We start from the raw sequence: 19,311 nt of genomic DNA on the forward strand, positions 1-19,311 counted from the left end.
ATACAAATATGTCATCGCGAGTTTTCGCATGTCTAGCCGTTTTCCGACTTTCAGACTAAACATGTTATCGAAAGTTTGGGTATAAATACGCCATAAGACTATTCGCAAGTAAGTGGGACACCTTATATAAAATTAGACACGATACAAATTCCCCAACCTAACCGGTGGCAAACGTCATTGCTATATATATGCATATAATTTTTACGTTCCATAAACTTATTTTGCTAGCCGCATTTCATTTTTTTGCAGTTAGTTAACTATACGGCATGAAAATATAATCCAGCTTATCTTATCGCAATAAACCAGTAATAAGAATTTTAAAATTAATACACGGAGATAAGGCTGCGTCGAGTTATCGCAATATAAACTCAACAAAAAAATGCTAATCATAAATACCGTCGAAAAAATAACAACATGACGATGTATATACATATCTGCGTACATACATATATAAACAAATAATGATATGAAAAATATACATATAAATATGACACATCTTTCAGGATGCGTAAGTGGAGGTTGATTATGAAAATCATCATATGTATGTATGAGCCGCTTTACTAAGGACGACAGGTCATTCGCTGACGAATAAAATCGCCTTGGAAGAGCGCTAACGAGCCGTACGTTCAGAATACAAAATATAAACATTCTTCAGGTGCGACCGGATGATGTCACTACTTCAAAAATACGAATTCTAGCAGCGGAGAAAACTCGAGTGGACCGAACGTCAGCTAGATCGAAAAATAGAAGAGACGGGAACGGACCGAAAAAAAACCAACACAGCTACAGCTTCCAAGGATCTGCTGCGAGGCAAAAAAACAAAAGAAGAATCGGAACGTTAAACGATAACAGTGGACCCTTGCCAAACTTTACTTCAATCGCTTCTACGTCAAAAAAAATAAATAAATTTCTGAATGAGAGCAAACTAAAAACTGAAATCATCGCCACAAGTCAAATTCCATTCAAGCATACGTATGCATGTACATATGTATGTACGTGTACACGTATGTACATACAGCACGCGATAAAGCATGTATCATACATTCAATATAAATACACAGATTAACTACGGCCCTGACTAAATTCGACTGCACTGCAACAGGATGTGTCAAAAATAATGATGAATACAAAATCTCGAACGTTGTGTACCGAACGATCGACCAACCGTGAACTTTTCACTGAACGAAATCCGCAAAGGACATCGAAATTTGCAATCTAAATTGGGTGCGGAAGTCACGATTGGACTTTTTATTTATTCATACATGCATATATTATCAGTATTTGGAAAATAAATACTCGGAAAACATACATAGTTCAATTCCATGATAGTGAAGTGTAAATATAATCCACGCTCTAAATCAAATCGAAATTAATATAATTATATTGTTCTAACAATCACCTCTATGACAAAGTGCAGAAGAAGTACTATGTATGTATGTAAATTAATGAATAAATATGAAATTAAAATTCTTAAATAAAACGAAAAAAAGAACAACAAACATAAAAAAGACTCGTAAAAAAATGAATTCATAGTAGTGGAGTACCGTGAAAATCTCCCTATGTTTACCGCACACCCTTACTTACGTGTGCGCAAGCAGGATACAAGGGATCTTGATATGACGACAACTAGTGACCTAGGGCCAAATTTTTTCAGCATTGAAAGTATTAAAGGTTTCTGATTACCCGGACTTTATCGATTCCCGGGACATGGGACGGAGTTCAGGATAATTTCCGGGATTCCCGGAATTTTATTTTTAATACAATTTTTTAATTAATATTTTTTGTTATAAAATATTAAACAATGTATTTTGTTAACCGAGAAAAATATAATTATAAAAGTAAATTTATTTGAAATATGTACATATATAGCTTCTTATGAATGCTAAAACATTTAAATGAGAACCCGAAAGTATATTTTTAGATTTGGTACAAATATTTCCAGCAGTTTTGGTAAAAGTAAGTTTTCAAGTTTTAATAGGGACGAAAATAATTTTTTTAAATTATCTGTTTTTAAAAGCTTTTTGTCTCCTATCGGCACGTACATATATTTTAATTTATTTTTTACAGTCGAGGCTATTTATATTAACGCTATTTTATAGATTTTTCTTTGATAACTCCTTATTTAATTCTGCATTCATCATCAAACACCCAATCGTCTCATCTTCATCAGAATCTAAAAGAATTTCTTCCACCGTGAAATCGTCAATACAAATGACCAAACCGAGCAAAATGGCAAAGTTTGAAAACGATCGGATAAGAACCCAAACTTCGTCAGACGACAAAATCGATTCTGAACTAAGAAGAGGTTAGTAACAAATCATTTCTGAACTAAAAAGAAGTTTATTAAAAAGGATTCACTTGCTTCATAATAGTTTCATGGTGGATATGCATATATTCGCCTTCATTATAACACTAGTGATTTTACCCGACTTCGCTCGGTATTTGTAATATAAACAGCTAAAACATGGCTAATAGTAAATATTTAAACATTTATTTGAATCCAAAAAAAAATAACATTCAACGATCGTCGTCATAGAGACTTTGATTTGTTTTCGATGTTCCCAACCAAACATTACATACAAAGTCTCTTTCGAAATTATATATAAGATTTAAAGCACGTTTTGATTGAAATAATTTTCCCGGGATTCGAGATAAGGATTCCCAGGTCACGTGACATAAAAAATTCCGTGAATTCCCGGGCACAAACCTTAATTGGAATACACAACATTTTTACACTAGAAAAAAGAGGAAGTCTGATGAGTGGTAATAAATCATTATTAATAAACGGAGGGCAACAATTGTATTACACAAATGTCGCTTAGATTACAGATAAAGATTTGTATTTAAAAAAAATTTAAAGAACATCATTCCCAATACAAATTGTATGTATATGTATTACGAATATACATGTCATTAATACCCACTAGAACAAAAACGACATCAACCACTATTCAAACTATACCTTTCATAGCTTTTGTGACAAACAACCATTAAGGTTATTAAAAGCCATTATTTACCGGCTTCCATCCATGCGTAAGTATACACAGAGACCTACATATGCATATAACTGTGGAAAAATTGTTTCATTTGGAAAACGACGGTGTTCTGAAGGGTACAGAGTTGATGAATGAGATTGAAACATTTAGAAAAGGCGACACGCGATTCAAAAGCAAGTCGCTATTTATCACCGAGCCGAAAAGTTGCCAAAGTTTGCCCGAAGGCGAAGATTTTCGCCCGATGATGCAACACCCGTTTTCCGAAGCCGAACTCTGTCTAAATAGCGGACGGCGAATGCAAAAATCGACCTGAAACACGCCAACGTCACAAAACCCAAAAAAATCTTACAACCAGTTGCGAAAATTCGCACAACCGAAAGACTCGAAACGATGACGGTATGTACCTAACATACATACATACGTAATATAATTTGTAATAATGCGTACACATATTTTAAATTTATCACGCGTGGGCGACGACTCGTCGTCCACAACACAAATGTTTTCCTAAAGACGGTATTGTAAAGATTGATCCAACGTTCATATGAGTCAATAAATCTTCGGTGATAAAATGCGATGACATGTCAGTCCATCCGCATGCTATAAATTCAACTCCTACCACGCGACAATTCAATAACCTATCCGAGGTACGTATTTAACGATTTTTTATACGCCTTCATATTCCTAGGATGTGAGCAATCCGAACGTATTCAATGATACCCAATACTAATAGTAGTCGCAAAACCTCTTCAAATTTTTATACAGATAAAAATATCCACATTTCTCAGAAAATGTATAATACCACGGCCACGTACTGCTTAAATTATCTTCGAAGCAGCTGCATTATTCCAATTTCCTTAGAAGGATTCCTATACATACATTCGTACAAAACTAAAATATAAATCCCTTTCGTATTTTCAGTGTGCACCGACCACAACACTTGTATCATTCTACGTTGCATATATTATTTTTATTTACCCTCGCCTACACTCAAAATGCTCACAGTTCGTTAACACTCGTACGAAGTTTGCCAAGCAAAAATAATAAATTCACCAATCTATATTATGTAAATATAATATATGTCGAGAAGCTTAAGGTCGATGAATCACTACATATACGATTTTTTCATTATCTCTACGTCTGTGCATAGTACACGTGTGCTTAAACTCCAATATGTAGAATCTCCTGGCAACTTTGTACACGTGATAAACATTCGAAACATAGGAAACGCTCGTCGAGCACACATCCGCACAGTAGCGATATATTATAATAAGGATCATCCGAACGTTTCAATGACAAAATTAAAATCTACAAACTATATTTTCGGTTCGCCTTGTCCGAATGTTAAAATATGCGTTGCACGTGTTGTTGCGTGAACAGACAGATTTACTTCTACGACGATAATTTTAATTTTACCCATGCCATGGTATCCTAGATAGTTTCGCTAGCGAAAATTAATGGTCGCCGAATTTTTAGAATACATATTCAAAACTGATTCACAGTTTATAATAAAATTTAAAAACAAAAAAAAAACGCGCGTATCGAAATAATGCAAAGGATTGCCTTTTCGGCGCCTCTGAAAATCGCACAGACGACTTTCAAACGAGACGGAATAAGCAGACGCGTACGTACTCAATGCGCAATTTTCGTCCTTGTCTGAAAGTCAAAATGAAGGTTTTCACCCCGGTTTTGCGCGCATCTTATATAAGGCGACGCTAAATAAGTAAAGAATACCTATTTCAAAAAATAAATACACATGTATGTCTATATTGATTGATTGTTTTTATTATTATTATTATTTATTATTATCATTTATTATTATTATTTTTCACTAATGTTATTATCTATATATTATTTATATGGGCGTTGGGGATTGCACTATTCTCCCTATCGCCTGGAAAAAAAAGTTTTTATTATTATATGTAGATATTCCAAATTAAAATTTAGCAACATCATATACGTATGTACATATTTGTATCAATGGGATTACGGCAGTGGCGTAACTAGAAAAACTTGGCCTTTTGTATTTTTTTATTAAAATTAAAATTGATAATAAACTCGCATAATTTAAATGTTCTTTTTCCTCGCTTTCGAAGTCGCAAATTCTTTAATTACACCTTTCAAAGATATTTTTGGAGCTTCTTCATGTTCAATCGATAATATTGCCAATTCACTGAGCCTGAGTTGACTCATTTATGAATTTTAATTTACTAAAAGTTCGTTCGACACTAGCGACAGTAACCGGCAATGTGAAAATAATAAAATCTGACCAAACGAGAGGGTGGCGAAAGGTCAAACATATACATAAGGTTACTGACCGCTAAACGTAAAGATGTCCAAAATTTTTGAATTTTTAAACGTGTCGATTACGATTATTTTTCACCATCGCACAAAATGGCAAAGTTTCAAAACGATCGGAAGACTGTAGGAATAGAAAAATCTAGTAATAATTATAAAAAGGTTGTGTATACTTAATCAAATTCACTTCCCATAGAATTAAATTTTGAAATTAGCAAATCCGAAAACTGCCTAATAGACATTGTTGCATTAAGATCTCTTCTTAACAAAGTTATAACTTTATTTGAATAATTTAAAAAACCAATCGATCTGTGAACATTTCTGAGTATGCAAATAAAGACAAAATTGAATTTTGTTTTAATTTTCTTTCTTTTGGGCCCCAAAATCCTTTTAAAAGGCCCGCATGCACTGCATACACTTGCGACATAGTAGTTACGCGCCTGGACGTATTTATGACGTATCATAAATTGCAAAGCATTAAAAGGATAAGATAATGTCCAATAAGCACCACCAATTCACATAGTTTTATGGCGAAATTATTGTTTGGATTCAAAGGTGACATTCAAATAATATATGTATGTATGTATTTATGTCTGCGTGAAGTCACCGTCGTTAAATTTAGAACCTCCATTGATGGATGTCCAGTGTCGAAAACGTCGTGTTCCTGTAAACGGATTGCTGAAAGCGAATTGTATCGATTTCCGTTTCAACTCGACAACGAACGAAAACAACACGAACATAATTACAATACATACATATGTATGTACGTACATACATGTATGTATGTTCGTACTAGCACGTGTTTGGCCAAAAGCGAAAATTCTCCGGCTTTGCCAAATGCACGCATTATGGATACACGGACGACCTTGACATTTATAAAAAGAAATTGGACGTGTTGTGCTGAACGGCGAGACGAAGTCGCGAAAGCTTTTTGCCGTGCCAACTCGAGCCATCGATCGAAACCAGGGTTGCCTCTAATGTTCTAACGGCACATTCGACAGCAATATATCATTTAATAAACATACATACATAAATACTCGGCACAGTCATTGGCCGGACTATACATGGTAATTGACCGCACGGATTTTAAAAATAATTAACGAAACGTTAAAACTGAAAGTAACACCCTCTTTATCATTATCAGCATTTACAGCCATTCACCATCCACTACTGTATGAGGGCCTCTCCAAAACACTTATATTCGTCTCTGTATTGCGCAACTCACATCCACCTCACCCCACACATTTTTTAATTTTTTCCACCCACCTTCCTTGCGGCTTTCCTTTCACCCTTCTATATAAATTCTCTCGGGTGCCATTCCAGCACTTATTTTATCCTTTCTTCTAGCTACGTGACCCATCCATTGACATTTCAATCTCTTCGCTCTCTCCACTATATCGACTACCCTTGTCATACTTCTCACCCACGTATTCCGTTCCCTATCTCTCCTCGTAATGCCAATTATACAACATTCCATATATCTTTGAGTGCATTGGACTTTGTATAACATTTCGGTATCTCCAAGTTTTACATCCAAACGTCATTGGCAAAAGACATTGATCGAAAATCTTTTTCTTCGGATTAAGTGGAATTTTTTTATTTAAAAACGGCATACATTCGCTCAAATACAATCTATCCTAATTTCACGCGTCTCTTCTTTGCATTTAAAGAAATTTCCTACTCGAATTTAATTTACATATAATTTATTCCGTTTCCTATATATCTTATTTATGCCGAGCATACATCGTTTCGTGTTCCTTTGAGTGCATTGGACTTTGGGTAATATAACACGTATTACATTTAGGAAATAATATTAAAATAGCGTACATAAATACATATATGGAATAATAAAAAAGATGGGGTTTGCTACAAATGATTGCAAACCACCCGGCTGCATGCTCATTTCGATTGAATTTTAACTGTTTGAATTTCAGCATGTACGAAAGACAAGATATTCATGGGGTTGCGCAGATGACATTTCGATGTACATTGATGATTGGCAATTCTTAAAATTGAGTTGGATCTTTCTGGCAAGTTTAAAATGGCAAAAGCCGAGACAAAAGTATGAAATGAGCATGCGCCCGCTTGGTTTGCAATCGTTTGTAGCGCAGGGAAAAAGATGAATTAGTTTTGTAGTGATTGATCGTTCTATTCGTGATGGCCCACCCCCACTCCACGGATAAAATGCGCACGCAAAGATCGTGCACTGATCTTTACTATTGCGCACCTTTTCAGTAGATTGGGGTGGGCCCTCATAAATTAACAATCTCTACTAATCTATGTACTTTAATATGTAAAAGAATTGATGCAAACAAAAATGTTCGAATGTTTCTGTAGACTAATGTTGTACCCGATGAAATATCATCGCATGGGTGTTGGCATATTAAATTATTAAATAAAAAAAATTAAAATAAATGAGTCGGCCCTGTGTTCAAGCTGCACGCGGTTGAATTTTTTTCAAATACCTTTTAAATATATTTAATTTAATATTTATATACATACTAGCTGTATTACCCGGCTTCGCTCAGTGTTTATAATATAAACCGCTTAAACATGACTAAGCTAATAGTAAACATTTAATTAAAAAAAAAAAAAATTAAAAAAAATTTTAAAAATTTAAAAAAAAAATCAAAAAAAATAAAATAAAAAAAATAAAAAAAAATCAAAAAAAAATCAAAAAATTTTTTTTTGCCTTCTAGGGCTTCGCCCTCGGCGCCCCCCTGAACCTTTGCCTTCTAGGGCTTCGCCCCTCCACGCCCCCATGAGCAATTGCCGTTTAGGGCTTCGCCCCCATGATTTTAGGGCTTCACCCCTCCGCGCCCCCATGATTAAATGCCGTCTAGGGCTTCGCCCCCCCTTAGTTAATGCCTTTAAGGGCTTCGCCCCTCCACGTCCCCATGGTTAATTGCCGTCTAGGGCTTCGCCCCCCTTAGTAAATGCCTATTAGGGCTTCGCCCCTCCGCGCCCCCATGATTAAATGCCGTCTAGGGCTTCGCCCCCCTTAGTTAATGCCTTTTAGGGCTTCGCCCCTCCGCGCCCCCATGATTAAATGCCGTCTAGGGCTTCGCCCCCCTTAGTAAATGCCTATTAGGGCTTCGCCCCTCCGCGCCCCCATGATTAAATGCCGTCTAGGGCTTCGCCCCCCTTGGTTAATGCCTTTTAGGGCTTCGCCCCTCCACGCCCCCATGATTGAATGCCGTCTAGGGCTTCGCCCCCGTGATCAGTTGCCTTTTAGGGCTTCGCCCCTCCACGTCCCCATGGTTAATTGCCGTCTAGGGCTTCGCCCCTCCACGTCCCCATGGTTAATTAATTGCCGTCTAGGGCTTCGCCCCCATGATCAGTTGCCTTTTAGGGCTTCGCCCCCCGCGCCCCCAAGATTAATTGCCGTTTAGGGCTTCGCCCCCTTAGTTAATGCCTTTTAGGGCTTCGCCCCTCCGCACCCCCATGATTAAATGCCGTCTAGGGCTTCGCCCCCCTTAGTTAATGCCTTTTAGGGCTTCGCCCCTCCGCGCCCCCAAGATTAATTGATGTTTAGGGCTTCGCCCCCCTTAGTTAATGCCTCTTAGGGCTTCGCCCCTCCGCGCCCCCATGATTAAATGCCGTCAAGGGCTTCGCCCCCATGATCAGTTGCCGTTTAGGGCTTCGCCTCATAAGGCTGCGCCCCATGGGGCTTCGCCCCATGAGGCTGCGCCCCCCTGCACCCCCTTCGGGGCCCCATGGGGCTGTGCCCCAGGAGGCTGCGCCCCAGGAGGCTGCGCCCCCTTGCGCCCCCTTCGGGGCCCCATGCGGCTAAGCTCCATAAGGCGGCGCCCCATAAGGCGGCGCCCCATCAGGCAGCGCCCCATAAGGCTGCGCCCCATATGGCGGCGCCCCATAAGGCTGCGCCCCATAAGACAGCGCCCCATAAGGCTGCGCCCCATAAGGCGGCGCCCCATAAGGCAGCGCCCCATAAGGCGGCGCCCCATGAGGCTGCGCCCCCCTGCGCCCCCTTCGGGGCCCCATGGGGCTGTGCCCCATGAGGCTGCGCCCCCTTTGGGGCCCAATGAGGCTGCGCCCCCTTCGGGGCCCCATGAGGCTGCGCCCCGTTTGGGGCCCCATGGGGCTGCGCCCCATGAGGCTGCGCCCCCTTCGGGGCCCCATGCGGCTAAGCTCCATAAGGCGGCGCCCCATAAGACAGCGCCCCTAAGGCTGCGCCCCATAAGACAGCGCCCCATAAGGCTGCGCCCCATAAGACTGCGCCCCATAAGGTTGCGCCCCATAAGGTTGCGCCCCATAAGGCTGCGGCCGATAAGGCTGTGCCCCATAAAGCTGCGCCCCCTTTTGAGCCCCATGAGGCTGCGCCCTCCGGGCCCCCTTCGGGGCCCCACGGGGCTGCGCCCCTTGTGGCGCCCCTGGTGGGGCCCCATGAAGCTACTCGCGAAACGAATAAAACAAATCGGCGCCCATAGATCGAAAAAAAAAAATCGAATCACGTGTTCGATGACGTCACCGATCTACGGACGACGAAGAAGACGAAGAAGACGACGACGACGACGACCAAGGATACATACAAAGTCTCTTTCCAAATTATAGATTAGACTAGCTGTATTACCCGGCTTCGCTCAGTGTTTATAATATAAACCGCTTAAACATGACTAAGCTAATTTAATTAAAAAAAAAAAAAAAATTAAAAAATTAAAAAAAAAAATAAAAAAAAAAATAAAAAAAAAATCAAAAAAAAAATCAAAAAAAAAATAAAAAAAAAAATCAAAAAAAAAATTTAAAAAAATCAAAAAAAAAAATCATTTTTTTTTTTTTGCCTTCTAGGGCTTCGCCCTCGGCACCCCCCTGAGCCTTTGCCTTCTAGGGCTTCGCCCCTCCACGCCCCATGAGCAATTGCCGTTTAGGGCTTCGCCCCCCATGATCAGTTGCCTTTTAGGGCTTCGCCCCTCCGCGCCCCCATGATTCAAAGCCGTCTAGGGCTTCGCCCCCCTTAGTTAATGCCTTTTAGGGCTTCGCCCCCCGCGCCCCCAAGATTAATTGCCGTTTAGGGCTTCGCCCCCCTTAGTTAATGCCTTTTAGGGCTTCGCCCCTCCGCACCCCCATGATTAAATGCCGTCTAGGGCTTCGCCCCCCTTAGTTAATGCCTTTTAGGGCTTCGCCCCCCGCGCCCCCAAGATTAATTGCCGTTTAGGGCTTCGCCCCCCTTAGTTAATGCCTTTTAGGGCTTCGCCCCCCCGCCCCTAGGGCGGCGCCCCATAAGACTGCGCCCCTAAGGCTGCGCCCCATAAGACTGCGCCCCTAAGGCTGCGCCCCATAAGACAGCGCCCCATAAGGCTGCGGCCGATAAGGCTGTGCCCCATAAAGCTGCGCCCCCTTTTGAGCCCCATGGGGCTGCGCCCCATGAGGCTGCGCCCTCATGAAAAAAAATTAATTAAAAAAAATTAAAAAATTTTAAAATTTTAAAAAAAAATTTTAAAAAAAAATTAAAAAAAAAATAAAAAAAAATCAAAAAAAAAATCAAAAAAAAAATCAAAAAATTTTTTTTAAAAAATAAAAAAAAAAATCAATTTTTTTTTTTTGCCTTCTAGGGCTTCGCCCTCGGCACCCCCCTGAGCCTTTGCCTTCTAGGGCTTCGCCCCTCTACGCCCCATGAGCAATTGCCGTTTAGGGCTTCGCCCCCATGATCAGTTGCCTTTTAGGGCTTCGCCCCTCCGCGCCCCCATGATTCAAAGCCGTCTAGGGCTTCGCCCCCCTTAGTTAATGCCTTTTAGGGCTTCGCCCCCCGCGCCCCCAAGATTAATTGCCGTTTCGGGCTTCGCCCCCCTTAGTTAATGCCTTTTAGGGCTTCGCCCCTCCGCACCCCCATGATTAAATGCCGTCTAGGGCTTCGCCCCCCCTAGTTAATGCCTTTTAGGGCTTCGCCCCCCGCGCCCCCAAGATTAATTGCCGTTTAGGGCTTCGCCCCCCTTAGTTAATGCCTTTTAGGGCTTCGCCCCTCCGCGCCCCCATGATTAAATGCCGTCTAAGGCTTCGCCCCCATGATCAGTTGCCTTTTAGGGCTTCGCCCCTCCGCGCCCTCATGATTAATTGCCGTCTAGGGCTTCGCCCCCCTTAGTTAATGCCTATTAGGGCTTGCGCCCCATGAGGCTGGGCCCCCCGGGCCCCCTTCGGGGCCCCACGGGGCTGCGCCCCTTGTGGCGCCCCCTTTTGAGCCCCATGGGGCTGCGCCCCATGAGGCTGGGCCCCCCGCGCCCCCTTCGGGGCTTCACGGGGCTGCGCCCCTTGTGGCACCCCCTTTTGAGCCCCATGGGGCTGCGCCCCATGAGGCTGGGCCCCACGGGGCTGCGCCCCTTGTGGCGCCCCCTTTTGAGCCCCATGGGGCTGCGCCCCATGAGGCTGGGCCCCCCGGGCCCCCTTCGGGGCCCCACGGGGCTGCGCCCCTTGTGGCGCCCCCTTTTGAGCCTCATGGGGCTGCGCCCCATGAGGCTGGGCCCCCCGGGCCCCCTTCGGGGCCCCACGGGGCTGCGCCCCTTGTGGCGCCCCCTTTTGAGCCCCATGGGGCTGCGCCCCATGAGGCTGGGCCCCCCGCGCCCCCTTCGGGGCTTCACGGGGCTGCGCCCCTTGTGGCACCCCCTTTTGAGCCCCATGGGGCTGCGCCCCATGAGGCTGGGCCCCCCGGGCCCCCTTCGGGGCCCCACGGGGCTGCGCCCCTTGTGGCGCCCCTGGCGGGGCCCCATGAAACTACTCGCTTTGCGCCCCCGCGGGGGTGAATCCATTGAATCGAAAAAAACAAATCGGCGCCCATGGATCGAAAAAAAAAAAAATCGAATCACGTGTTCGATGACGTCACCGATCTACGGACGACGACGAAGACGACGAAGACGACGACGACGACGACCAAGGATATTTACATACATACAAAGTCTCTTTCCAAATTATAGATTAGATAATTGTTTAATACGAAAAATAAATGGCAAAAACTACCTATATACATATGTATAAACAATATAAAATACCAATTGATGAATAAAAAAAAAATCAATATATGGCGCTAAATGTTCAGACTAATTTTCCTAGAGGAAACGTTGATAGCAAACAGTGTATATAGAAGTTTTTTGTTGATCTGTTATTATATTCGTACGTTTTGTTGGTAGTGTTTTAACTGTGACGTACATATGTATGTCGTATCGAAACGACTATTATAGTACGGCGAGCGTTATCTTACACAGACATACACACAAACTCACACAAACTCACACACATACACAGACACAGAATAGCGATATTATAAATATATGATAGACTAAACTTAAAGATATATAACTAAAGTGTCTAGAACATAGTACATAGATGAAAGATATGCAGGAATTGAGGAAGTGTTAAAAGATCAGTAAATAAAACAAAGTCAATGATGATATTTTTATGAAAGAGAACGAGTTTGGTTAGAGCTCTAAGTAGGTACTCAAAACGACGATTGATATTTACAGCTAGCACCGACGATTGATATTTTGTGGGATTAAAAACCTGCTGACAGTTTTGAAAAATGCGCACTATTGACTAAATATCTGCCATGGCCGTCTGGTATTGAAATGCATATAACAAAAACCAAATATTTTTCTTGCTCTCATTTTGAAATAATGATAATCTGGAAAAATGAACGCACGTGTAACTTTTTAGTTGCGGCGATTAAAAAATGCCACCTAGCCTAAATATATTGTATGAATTATTTTCTATTAAAAATGAAGCTCAATCGTATACCGAATCACGAACGAAGTGGAGCAATTAAAATAAATATATTACTCCAACACTGTATAATATCTTCTCTGCTATCCAATAAATTTTGCTCAACTACAAACATATGTACATATATTTTTTTTATGTTTTACAGTTACACGATTATCGAGTATAAAAGTTACAATGTGAGTATAAAAGATCGTCTTCACCTTGGAAGCTGGCCAATGAAGCATGAGGCGACCTAGCATACGAGCATTGTTTTGATTATCCACTGGCAATAAAATCGTACCGAATAATTCAATTTCGCCAATGTGTGAGAACAGACTGCGAAACGTGATATCTAAATTTCATTTCCGTTTTGTCGTCTGCGCTCCAATCATTTGCATGTTGGAAACGTGATCGGCCCTGAAGATGGAACTCAGATGTATACCGATCGTACATTTCTAGCCTGAAAAATGTATGTAAACGCGACGATCGTAAAAGCCCGAAAACCTTGACTAAACTAGACACCAATTTGCATAAAACCTTGAAGGGCTCAATTTTCCAATGTCGAAATTCTTAAATTATGTAAAACCGACATTCTTTATTCCCTCTATGCGTCTGTTTTAAAAACAAAGTCAGTTTTGTCCTGTAACCAGTTGTATTTTCACAACAAATCAATTGTATTGTTGGCAAGAAAACTTTGGCTCGTCTCATATGTATAATATATATAAGCCATTGAATGCACTCAGGAGAGTAAATAAAAAATACGAATATAGTAAACACAGTGTCTCGTGTGTGAAGTAGTTAGTAAATATGTAGTCAAATATCGTTGCAATTTTCATTTTATTGATTAAATTAAATTAAATTGCGGTTTACCTCGCAAAGTCGGCAACAAGCCTGGTCACATAATATTCGCAATTACAGCATGCACATCCGACCGCAATTCAGTCAAAAAATATTCCGCCATTTAATCGTTCACAAAAAACGGCGATTTTGTCAATTGTTTTTCTAGCGTATGAAACATTTGAATATCAATTTATTATACGTATAAAATAAATGAACTTTAAAAATATTTATTTAAATAACGGATAGATGTCACTATAAAAATTTTCATGTGAACTGTGTGAAAAGTTCTGTAGATGGTAAGAATGTATGAAAACTCGTTCGCGAAATTGGCCGATTTAGCATTTTAAATATAAATCTAAAGTTACAATTGTCACATGGAGATAAATCAGTACCTAGAAATTAATTTCATTATTTGCATTATGACGCAAAAATTTTGGATGAATTCTAGGTTCATTTGCTTTTCTTATAAACTTTTCCTATCAGTCTACATTGAGGTGACCATTTTACATGTTTTTAGGTTATATGACAAAACCAGGACTATTCAAAAGAATGTTTTTAACACATACTTGAGTTATTGAAAAAATTAATGAACATTTAGAAATTCATGGCAAAAAATTGATTTCGATATTTATAAACAGGCCCATCCCAAGGATTCTGCCAGAACAGATATTCAAAAAACCGGTACTTTACTGGTAAAACCAGTACGAATGGTCACCTTAGTTTACATACATAGGTATATTTATGTAAATTACATACTGAAAAGCAACGAAGAAAAAGATTTTAAGGAAAATGTTCTGCACAAATTTGGTTTTGCTATATCGTACTAAATCTGAATAGCAAATGACTAAGTCACATATTATCTGCAACTTTGTAATCTCTTGACCTATTAATACAAATTTATTTTTACTTAACTCCATTTTATAAAATAAATGGTAAAAGTTTGACATCTTCAAAACACAAAAACCAGTAAGCGCTTGTAAAATTTAAAACAAGAGTCGATGAATGTACGTGATGATCTTAAGAATGTATTATTTTTTATTATTAGTGTTTTTGTCACTCAGTAATTGCTTTTTACTACTGATTTAACCATATATTAAGTAATTCATATCTACTGAAAAATTCATTCACGATTGAATGATTCTTCACAGTACTGTGATGATTGTATTTTGTAATATAATACGAAAAGGACAATTGAATTATATATAATATAATATAGAATTCATATGCAACGAGAACTTCACTTTAAATGCATATACCGATAACATTATTTAAAAAATTGGTTCGGTAATACATAATTACTGGTATTAAAAGTGAAACGCTAAACATCAGATTGGATCGATTTTAAGAATATGCAAAGAAACACTTACTTGTCATAATCATTGTAAAGTTCTTGTAAACCAGCCTTGGTCTCAGTGGCGGCTGGAGGGCTGCTGGCCTCCAAGAATTCCAGAACTGTGGGCGCCAATGACCGCACTTCCTCCAATAAAGGCGCCAGAGATTCGGCCTCACCGCGCACTTCCTACACATTACACAGACAATGGTAAATTAATTGACGAAATCTTCAAAAAGGAAGCGCTAGGTTTATGGCAGATGAACCGTGTACTTACAAGTATGACATTCCTGGTGTCGTTGATGTGTGCTAGGGAGCGTGGCGCCGGGTCGAGGTGACGGAGACGAGCGTGAAGAGCAGCGATAGGAGTTGCCAGCTTCTGCCTCAGAGCATCGAGGGCAGACCAGCGTTGGGAAAGGGCGGCTAGGGCGGCCTTACGCTTCTCCAAGTCTCCACTCACTTCAGCCCACTGAGCAGCGACGGCTGCTTCGCGGGATTCAATGTGTTGTCGGCTAGACGGGTCTGCCTGACGCACTAGCTCGCGAGCCCGCTCCTGCAGGATCTCCAGCAGAGCCTGCTGGCCCTATATAAGAATAAAATTCGTTTGTAGTTTAGATACATATGTATGAGCATTTTACCATTGACCTTGAATTTTATGTCGTAATAAAAATATACTGAGTCACCGTGACATCTGTAAAAAGCAATTAGAGGTCATGGGTGATTGCTTTTAATGAATATTTATATTGATGTTTGAAACGACGCATTATCATTAAAAAATACTTAAAACACAATATTAAATTAATTCATGAAAAAGATTTTTCAATTTTACGGCACAATTTTATTTTACATACATAATATCTTCAATTAATGTTTTACTTTTTTATAGATCTACCAAACAAAAAATTTAGAAATATCAATAATTCATACCGATTTTTTCATACAGGAAAACTTTCAAATATTATATATACTAGGAATTAAAAAAAAATCTTAAAGTAAGCAAATAGTCGTTGTGACGCAAAATTTAGTTGCGAAACGACCTTACAGACAACCTCGTCAGTGCTCACTGACAAATATGATGCCATCATCATCCATTGAGTACTTTCGATTGTAGCTAATGGTCGCATGACATCACCAGAATAAATACCCGACACCTAAAACGGCATCCCGTCATTTCAATTAAGCTTCTAAACACAAAAATAGCTCACCTGAATATCGTTCAAGGCGTGATCAATCTTTTGAATGTTGAACTGCAAGCCAGCGTAGCTAGTAACAGGTTCATCGACAAACTTGGTCCTCTCAAGAATAGCCAAAATCTTCTCAGCCAATTGACAATAGTCTTTCCAGATTTCAACGTCTTGTTCGAGTTGAACCTGTCGAGATTTTGCCGAATTTAAAGTATTTTTGAGTAGTTGATTGTACTCTTGCTGTTCTCTGGACAGTTCCTCTTGCTCGGAAGAGATCAATGATGGCCAAATCTTATCAGCAGCCTTCTGCATTTGCTGCGATACCAATTCACGCAACGATTGCTCCGAGCTGAAGAAAATTTTGTGCTCTTCCAAATCAGTAATGATGTTTTCGAAGTCAACACCATCTTTACCGATGTCGAGTCTTATTTTAGCTTCTTTGACCCACTCATTCAACTTTTCAACAAGAGCTGCATAATCTTGACGATAACGCTTATTGTCATCCAAGTATTTACCGCGCTCCTCCAATTCTCTAGGGAGTGTTGTCAAAAGTGAATTTGCCTCCGATAGCATTTCCAATAAAGAACTTGGCATTCCATCATCATGCTTAATGGATTCTTTCAATTTCCTAATGTTATCTAGATGTTTATTGACATCATCAGCCAATTTAGAATGCTCGGCGATTTGCTTATCTGTATTTTGAATGCTCCTCATAAGCAGTGGTCTCGAACGTACAGTACCCTCATTGGCGTGTAACCATTCCAATATTTTCATCAAATCGCTGCTTACCTTCTTATGTTCAGCTGCAGCCTTTTCATGTTCTTGCCGTTGACTTTCGACAGCTCTTCTGAGTGTCTGCAATTGTTGTTTCAATGATTGCAATTGCTCTGTTATGCTATTTCTGTCTGCGGCTGTTCCTTCACCAGCGATTTGTTGTCCTTTATCATTAGCTGCGGCAAGGGTAGCTTCACATTCTTGGATTTTAAGAATTACATCATCGTATCGTTTAATCTTCTCTTCAGAAGTTGTTCCTGATTTTTCAATATCAGTAACTATGGTTGTATACTTCATAATGAAAGTCATAATTTCATTAATCAAAGCAATAAATTGTTCTCTGAGAAGTAGTAAATATCTAAGTTTGGAAATTTGATCTTCAATTGCTCGAATTAGATCATCTTGCTGACTTAAAATATCTTGAAGATCACCCAAATTGCCACCTTGAAGATCGCCCAATTTCGCCTTATTTGCTTTCAAATCGTTCAATATAGTTTCATAGGCAACTAGCATACCTTGAACGTCCTCAATTTTACTTCCGATTGGTTTGTTCAAATTCTTAATTTCATTTTTGATGTGAGTCATATACTGCACAGCTTCGGATATTTTATTAGCAGCATCTTTATGATCTTTAATATGATCTTGAAGAACTTTAGTCTTATCTCTGATGATTGCTTTAATTCTTGCATACTTATCGTTAAGTGAATTAAGTTCTTCGTTCAATGTAAGTTTGTCGGCATCGGAGAGCGTTGGTAAAATGACTTTGCATTGCTCCGATAGATTGCTAATAGCTTCATCCATATTTGCAGCCTCGTCATTCAATTTATTATATTTTGCCAGTTGCTCTTCTAAAAGTCCCAAGTTAGAAGTTCTTAAGTCTGCTGAAATTGCAACTTCAGCTTCGTTCAACCAGTGCTGACATTTGTTAAGATCTTCTTCGAAACCTTTACGACCCTGCAACAGATCGTTTAGAGCAGCATACTTTTCATCGGACTCTTTCTTCAAAGCATCATATTCTCTGTTAACAGCGTCCAACAAAGCTTGCAATTTTTCACGATCAGCCGGTGAACATTCTTTCAAAATGTTGTTAGCTTGTTTTGAAATATCACTCAATTTGTTCTCGCCGAAGTCTTTAATACCACTCTTGTGGATCTTATGTTCTTCTAATTCTTTTTCGATCTTTGAAACTTTCAATGGAGCGTATCCGCCGAGTTTTCTTACTTCACTCTGCTTAGATTTGATCCATGCGTGAGCTTTTTCCAAGTCTGTTTCTAACTTCTTTCTGGCTTGCATGGAATTGCCCACTCTTTCAATTTCAGATTTGATCATAGTTGAAAGTTGTTTTTGTTCAGAGCCAAGATTCGACAAGGCTTGTTCGAGTTGGGCTTGTTCTGTCGGCTCTAGTTCATTTTGAATGTTACGAACCTTCTTTTCCAACGAGTCGACCAATGTTTTCTTACCGTCAGCCTCCTTCAGCAAAAATACTAAATCTTGCTGACGATCCTTTGCTGTTTTACTTTCGAATCCAAGAGGTTCTGGATCGGTAATTTCACTAATCTTTTGAGCCACCCAGTTTCTCGTATCTTCAATTTCTTGTCTAGTACCATCGATTTCTTTGTGAGTTATCTCCAATACTTGAGCCTTTCGCTGTAATCTGTTGTTTATATCATTGTAACGTCGCTCTACCGATTTTAACTAAAAAATAACACAAAACAAAAAATATTAATAAGCACATATTTCTAATAAAATGAATACTCTAATGTAAAGAAAAATCATACCTGTTCTTCAACTTGTTGAGAATCTAAATTGTTTACAACATTAATAACATCCAATACAATATTTTTCACTCCGTCAAGTTTCTTTGGCCCCAAACTATTGAACTCGTTTGTGAGTTCAATTATTGCTTTCAACTTTTCAGGACAAGACAAACCAGATCCTTTATCGAGCACTTCCATCCGCTTCAACACTGTATTGAACCAGTCGTGAATATCTTGAACATTTTTTCTGAACTGTTCAATAGTATTTTGATTTCCCTGTTCTTTGGTCAAAGCTTCAATTAAATCTACTTCAAGTTTGTCAAGTTGATCCTCAAGATCTGATTCGTCTTCAAATCCTAAAATCAATATTGCAATTTAAATACATACGTTTGTAATTTTATGAAAATAAAGTTAGTATTAAAATATGT

The 19,311-nt window shown here is 39.8% G+C and overlaps 1 protein-coding gene across 1 annotated transcript in view; it reads right to left on the reverse strand.

The window, feature by feature from the left end:
• LOC143912311 (uncharacterized) overlaps nt 1-19,311 on the reverse strand; it is a 99,083-nt gene that overhangs the window by 44,548 nt on the left and 35,224 nt on the right. The window contains exons 21-24 of the mRNA XM_077431594.1: nt 18,905-19,239; nt 16,374-18,821; nt 15,446-15,751; nt 15,206-15,357 (exon numbers count right to left, since the gene is read on the reverse strand). Coding sequence (XP_077287720.1) covers nt 15,206-15,357; nt 15,446-15,751; nt 16,374-18,821; nt 18,905-19,239 — 3,241 coding nt within the window. The remainder of the gene's footprint in view (nt 1-15,205; nt 15,358-15,445; nt 15,752-16,373; nt 18,822-18,904; nt 19,240-19,311) is intronic.

This window comes from Arctopsyche grandis, chromosome 5 (assembly GCF_051622035.1).
Source record: "Arctopsyche grandis isolate Sample6627 chromosome 5, ASM5162203v2, whole genome shotgun sequence".
Taxonomy (NCBI): domain Eukaryota; kingdom Metazoa; phylum Arthropoda; class Insecta; order Trichoptera; family Hydropsychidae; genus Arctopsyche; species Arctopsyche grandis.